Source organism: Pteropus vampyrus, unplaced genomic scaffold, assembly GCF_000151845.1.
Source record: "Pteropus vampyrus isolate Shadow unplaced genomic scaffold, Pvam_2.0 Scaffold73, whole genome shotgun sequence".
NCBI lineage: Eukaryota > Metazoa > Chordata > Mammalia > Chiroptera > Pteropodidae > Pteropus > Pteropus vampyrus.
In genome coordinates this window covers 4968875-4975400 of record NW_011888854.1, presented here as the reverse complement: position 1 = coordinate 4975400, position 6526 = coordinate 4968875, and the positions used below count along the sequence as shown (strand labels likewise).

General features: G+C 32.7%; 1 protein-coding gene across 3 annotated transcripts in view; it reads right to left on the bottom strand.

The window, feature by feature from the left end:
- Positions 1-6526, bottom strand: part of SCLT1 (sodium channel and clathrin linker 1) — a 122361-nt gene that overhangs the window by 107238 nt on the left and 8597 nt on the right. For all 3 annotated transcript variants that reach the window (XM_011362102.2, XM_023531770.1, XM_011362101.2), the window contains exon 2: positions 4697-4764. In XM_011362102.2, the coding sequence (XP_011360404.1) occupies positions 4697-4764 (68 nt within the window). The remainder of the gene's footprint in view (positions 1-4696; positions 4765-6526) is intronic.

Genomic DNA, 6526 nt, shown 5'->3' with positions numbered 1-6526 from the left:
GACCCTGCTTAGCTTCCAAGATCAGGCTTTTCACAAATTTATTGACTACTGTGAAGCACCTGTTTAAGTCTTTTGACTGTTTTCTTGAGTATTTTTTGATATTGATTTAAAGCTATTCTTTACATAGTCTAACATGAATTTTTACCAGATTGCAAATATATTCTCCCATTCATAGCTTGCTTTAACTTTCTTAATGGTGTCTTTTAACAAATATAAATTCTTTTATTTTGATTTAGTCCAGTTTGTCAGTCATTTACTTTATATGATTACTGGTTTTTTGTGTCCTGTTGAAGACAACATGCCTACTACAGACTTGTTCCCCTAAGCTTCCTTCTAAAAGTTTTATTATTTTACCTTACCTATTTAGATACACAATCAATCCAGAAGTGATATTTGAGAATATTATGGATAGGGATCAAGATTAATCTTTTTTCTAAATGGAAATCTGACATGTGTAAAGCTATTTCTTTACTCTGTTCAATTGGTTTACTTCTCTATCCTTAGTCAAAGCATATGTCTTGATTATTAGAGCTTTACAGTAAATCTTGACATCTGCTAGTATCTGTTCTCCAGCTTTGTTATTCTTAGGATTGCCTTAGCTTGTCTTGGCCTCATGCATATAAATTTTGGAAACAGCTTGTCAAGTTTCAAGAAAAAAAGTCCTACTGGCATTTTGATTGGGATTTTGTTGAATCCAATTAATAAGCCTTACAATCTATGAATATAGTATATTTATTTTCTTCTTCCTTAATTTTCATCAATATTTTATAATTTTGAAGTCTTATACTCTTAGTATTAGAATTATTCCTAAATATTTAATGTTTTTTCATGCTATTCTAAGTAGTACCGCTATTTAAATCTCATTGTCAATTGGATTGTTGCTATTTATACAAATAAAATTAAATCTGCTATTTGGCCTTGTATCCAAAGACACTGCTAAATTCATTTATCGTCCGACAATTTAAAGATTTTTGGATTTTCTGTATACACACTTATTTTTTACAAATAACAACAGTGTTATTTATCCTTTCCAGTTTTTATGTATTTATTCATATTGCTCATGCTTCAATACGATGCTGAATAAAAGTGATTTTAGCATGCCCCACTCATTCTCAGTGGGGAAACTTTCAACCTTTCACCATCAAGTACAGTTCACGTCTAGTTTTTTTATAGCTAACCTATCAAATTGAGGAAGTTACTTTTATTCCTAGTTTGCTGAAATTTTTTATCATAACAGGGAGTTGAATTTTATCGATGATTTTCTGGATCTCTTGAGATAGGTGTATAATGTTCTTCTTTTTTTCCTGCCTTTATGGTGATTTACATTGACTTATTTTCAAATGTTAAACCATCTTTGTATCACTGGAATAAATCCCCACTTGGTGATGCGGCATTATCTTTTTAGTATATTTGGTTTGCTAATTATAGTGTGGGCTTTTTGAATGTAAGTTCATGGGTAAGATTGTCATAATTATCCTAAGTCTATTGCAAATTTTGGTATCAAGGTTATGCTGGCTTCATAAAAGTAGTTAAGAAAGGATTCCCTTTTTTCTCTCTCTGAAGAGAGATGTAAGATTGGTTTCATTTCTTCTTTTATATGTTTGAAAAAGTTCACTAGGAAGTCCTCTCGACCTAAAGTTTTCTTGGTAGGAAGGTTGTTAATATTGAATTCAATTTTTTTAATAGATGAAAGACTTGCTTCTTGTATCAGTCTTACTCAGTTTTGCTTTTCAAGGCACTTTGTCTAATTCATCTAAATTGTCAAAGTAATTAGTATAAAGTTATTCAATATCCTTTTATAATTATTTTGCAAGGTATGCAGAATCTGAATGATGGAAAATTTTTCATCTGATCCTCATAATTTGAGTTTTCTCTCTTTGTTTTATCTTGGTCTACCTTGGTGGAGGTATATGTATTTTACTGATCTTTTAAAACAAACAATTTTTAAAACTTTTTTCCCCCTCTAATCTTATGTTTATTTTCTTATTTCATTGTTTCCTACCTCTTTCTTTCTTATTTCTTTCTTTGGTTTTAATTTGCTCTGCTTTTCCAATCTGTTCCGTTTTCAAAAGCATATAATTAAGTCTACAAAATTCCCTTTGAGCACTGCTTTAGCTATAGCCTACAAGTTTCAAAATTTTTAATTAAATTTTTTATGTCGAAATAACTGCTGATTGTTGATTCGCATGTCATTATAAGAAATAACAGAGAGCTGTCATATAGCTTCTGCCCAGTCTTCCCCAAGATAACATCTTGCAAAACTGCAGTAAAAAACAGTACACTATCACAGCCATGATACTGAGTCAAAACACAGAAGAGTTCCCAAACCCAGAGATTCCCCCGCTGCCCCTTGATGGCCACACGACCTACTCCCACCCCTCCCATCTCCAAGGTTAGTACATGTTCTCCATTTACATAATTTTGCCATGTCAAGAATTTTATTATAAATCGAGTCGATACAATATGTAGCCTTTTGCAATTGGCTTTACTTCCCACTCAGCACAATTTCTAGGATATCAGTTGAATGCCTTAATAACTGATTTCTTTGTGTGGCTGAGTTACATTGCATGGTAAGTACGCAACAACAGTTTGTTTAAGCAGTCACCCACTGAAGGACATCTGGGTTGTTTCCAATTTGGGACTAGTACGAACAAAGCTGCTATAAATATTTGTGTACACATTTTTGTTTGAACATAAACTCATTTATATTTTCATAACTTAAATGAACATAAGTTCATTTAAGTTGTCATTTCTCTATGATAAATGCTCAGGAATACAAATCTCGGGTTGTATATTTACTTTTTAAAGAAACTGCCAAATGGTTTTCCACAGTATCATTTTGCATTCCACAGCAATGTATGAGTGATCCAGCTTTTCTGCACACTTGCCAGTATTTGAGTTTTCACTGTTTTATTTTAACCATCCTGGAAGGTACGTAACATCTCATTATGGTTTTAATTTTTAACTAACCTAGTGATTGTGATAGACTGAATAATGGACACTTAAAGATGTTTACGCCCTACTCTCTGAAGCTGTAAAGACGGTATGACATATAGCAATGGCCGAAGCTGAAGTGATGAGAGCTGAAGCAGTGCTCCTCGGTCCCATGCGCCCTTTGATAACGGCTTCCTCCTCCTTTCATGTCTTCCTTTACCACAAAACAAACAGAAAAAAAATCCCTCTAGAACATGTTTTAGAAACCAGAATAACGTTTCTGGGGTGAAGAACCCCCAGAGGGTGCATGCATGAAACCAAGGATATGGACCTGACTGCTGGGAAGCAGACTGGCCTTCCTCTCATGCTATCATAGCACTCGCCCTCTCCCCACTGCAAGCCACGCAGCAAAAGGCAAGGAAGGCCACGGCGAGTGGGGCACTGGGACAGCAGCCTGTGCTGAAGAGATGGGCTGCGGAGGAACCTTGGGCAGTGACATTATGCTACACCAAAAATAACATAGGAATCAAGAAATGACTGTACAATTATAACAATAGTATATGTTAGAGAAGAACATAAACCTCCAGAGAATTAAAGGAGCTATAATTTCACCAAAGCACATTACTAAGTCAGGGAAGACCTGTCCCCACTTGGTATGTTATCCTTAGGCTTTAACAAAACAAAATCACACGCACGATGCAGGTACATCTAAAAGCTGACTAGAGTCATTGTTTTATCTGGTAAAACCATCTTTCATAATCAAATCTGTCATAGCTTTCAGTAGATATGATGCAACACCATGCCCAGAAGTCTTTTCGAGCTTTGAAACTAATCTTTTGTTTGAATCCTTCCTTTGGGCATAGTCTATTAAGCAGAGGTGAAAGAAGCTAAGTATGTGAGCAAAGTTCAGAGGCTATTGGCTTAAGAAAGACTATCTGCCTAAATAATCAAATAACATAAGAAAAATAATATGATTAACATAATGAATAGTGTACGGATAGTTTCAAGACCATTTAGAAATAAAAACACAGCAGTAGGCTAAATGTTGGGTATACGTTAAAAGAAAATATCAGTAAGGATGAGTATATTCAAGTCGATCAAATAAATTATTTCTTTTATAATACTTTAAAAGAAACTTTCTAATACCTTAAAAACATTTTCAGTTGCAATTACAAGATTTATTTATGTAGAAAGCAAAATACTTCCTTATTGATTCAGTAAGCAGCTATCACTAATCTTGGGGCTATAAATATTCTTTTAATTTTCTAAAACTCAGAGTCCACCAATAAGTACACCTTATTTAAAAAATAAAAAATAAAACACAACATTTAAATATAAACATATACCCAAGGAAAGAAATATTAAAAACAATATCTCTATTATTTACTATTTTGAGTTAGTTTATGTTTGTCATAATTTATGAGAACTCAGAGAGTTAAAGTTTATAACTGGCAGTATCTTGAGAAACAATTTTAGAATGTTTTGAAACTACAATGAACTCTCCTTTTAGAACTCAACTTGGACATTTTAACACCACACATAATATGCAAGTTCCAACTCTGAAAAAAAAAGGTAATTTCTATGGTCAAAGATTTACATTTATTAAGCAAAACAAGCTTTCTTCTTTACAATAATCAAAATTTTAAGCAAAATTTCAAAGTACTGTAGGCAACATCTCATGACAACAACTCAAAGAATAATTTATTTTGCATTCATATTTACAACCAAAATAAACCTGTTAGGCTTTAATTAATTTACATACCTGAACTGATGAATATTTGGAAAAATTTTCCATTTGATACTGCCTAAGAATTTCATTTAGTCTTTGATCTGAAACAAAAGGAAAAATCAATTTGTAGTTCACTGAAAATGTTCAATGTTTAAAAACTAGAAATAAAGTAGGCAGTATTTGATATAACCAATGCAAAACTGCTAGTTTCCACTACTTCTCAAAATAAAACGAATCATCAATTTTAACTCACCACTTTAGAACTTAAGAATGGGGCCCCTCCCATATACCTAAACAAACTACTGCCAGTGGGGAAAAAGCACCTGCAAAGAACTAATTTTTCTGATCTCATAAATTTGAATTTTCTGTCTCTCTTAGCTTGCTTCAGATTAGCAGAAGTCAAAAAACATTCTTTACATTTATTTTTAAATTCCTGCCACTAGAAGTGAAAAGTTGGACAGATAGGCTGTAGCCATATTTTTTAGAATTGTTAAAATCTGCTGAAATTCTTTTCCAGGACAAACCTTCACTTTGAGGAGAAACTGTAGAACATAGAATCCAAACGAAGCAGTAGTGGGCAAGAGACAATGGAAAAGAAGGTCCAGAATCAAGCCAAGAGCTCTCAGTAAGTACAAGGTAATACTTTTAAAGCAAGAATCATACAATAGAACACAGCATCCGATAAACATACAATACTCATTCTTTCAAGATCACATGTAACATTTAAAACTGCAATAGAGCAAGTGTCGAAAACTTACAAAAGACTGAAGCCAAAGAAAGCATGTTATCTGGCAATAGCACAATTAAACTAGAATCATGACCCAAAAAGTAAAGGAAAAATCTCCATAAATTTTAAAGTTAAAAAATTACTTTTCAGTAGCCCGTAGGTCTCAGGAGGAATTACAAAAAAATAAATAAATAAATAAAAGTATTGTGAACTGAATGATAGTGAAAATGTGATACCTCGAAACCTTAAAGAGAAATTTATAGCTTTAATTGCAAATACTAGAGGTCAATGAACTACACACCCACCCCCAAAAAGTTAGAAAAAGAACAGCATATTAAACCCAGAGAGAGCCAGGTGAAAGAAATAATACAGATTAGCCACCACACCACAGAAATAAAAAAATAAGCACACACAAAAGAGAGGAGCAACAAATACAATCATCTCAAAAGCTACAGAAAAAGCATCTGATGAAATTCGAGATATATTCATGATAAAGCTCTAGGAATGTAGGAACAGAAGGACACTTCCTTCATATGATAATGGATTCCTACATAAACCCACAATAAACATCATACTTAAGAGTTGAAAACTTTCCCGTGAACTTGGGAATAGCAGAAGGATAAATTCTTTTGATATTTATTCATACTCTATTGGAGGTCCAAGTTAACACTACAAGGCAAGTAAAATAAAAGGTATAGACTTAAAAGGAAGAAAAAGCTGTCATTTATAGTTCCAAGAGTGTATATGGTAAATCCAAAGAGAACACACAAATTCTTATATCAATAATTAAGTGTTGCAAGGTTGTTGGATACAAGTCAATATACAAAAATAATTATATTTCTATATACTGGCAACATAAAGTTAGAAAAAACAAAAGATCATTTACAGTATGATAAAAGTATCAATGTCTAGAAAGCAAGCAAAAGATATGTAAGAATCTTGCATAGAAAACTATGAAACATTCAGAGGAAGTATTAAAGACCTAAATAAGTGGAGAGACACTTATGGTTTACAGGATTCAGTATTGTCAAGATGTCAATTCTACTCAAATTGATCTGTAGGTTCAATGCAATCCCAGTTAATACAAAGAGGATTTTGCAGAAATTTAAAAGTTGAGTTTTAAATATTAGTTGAAA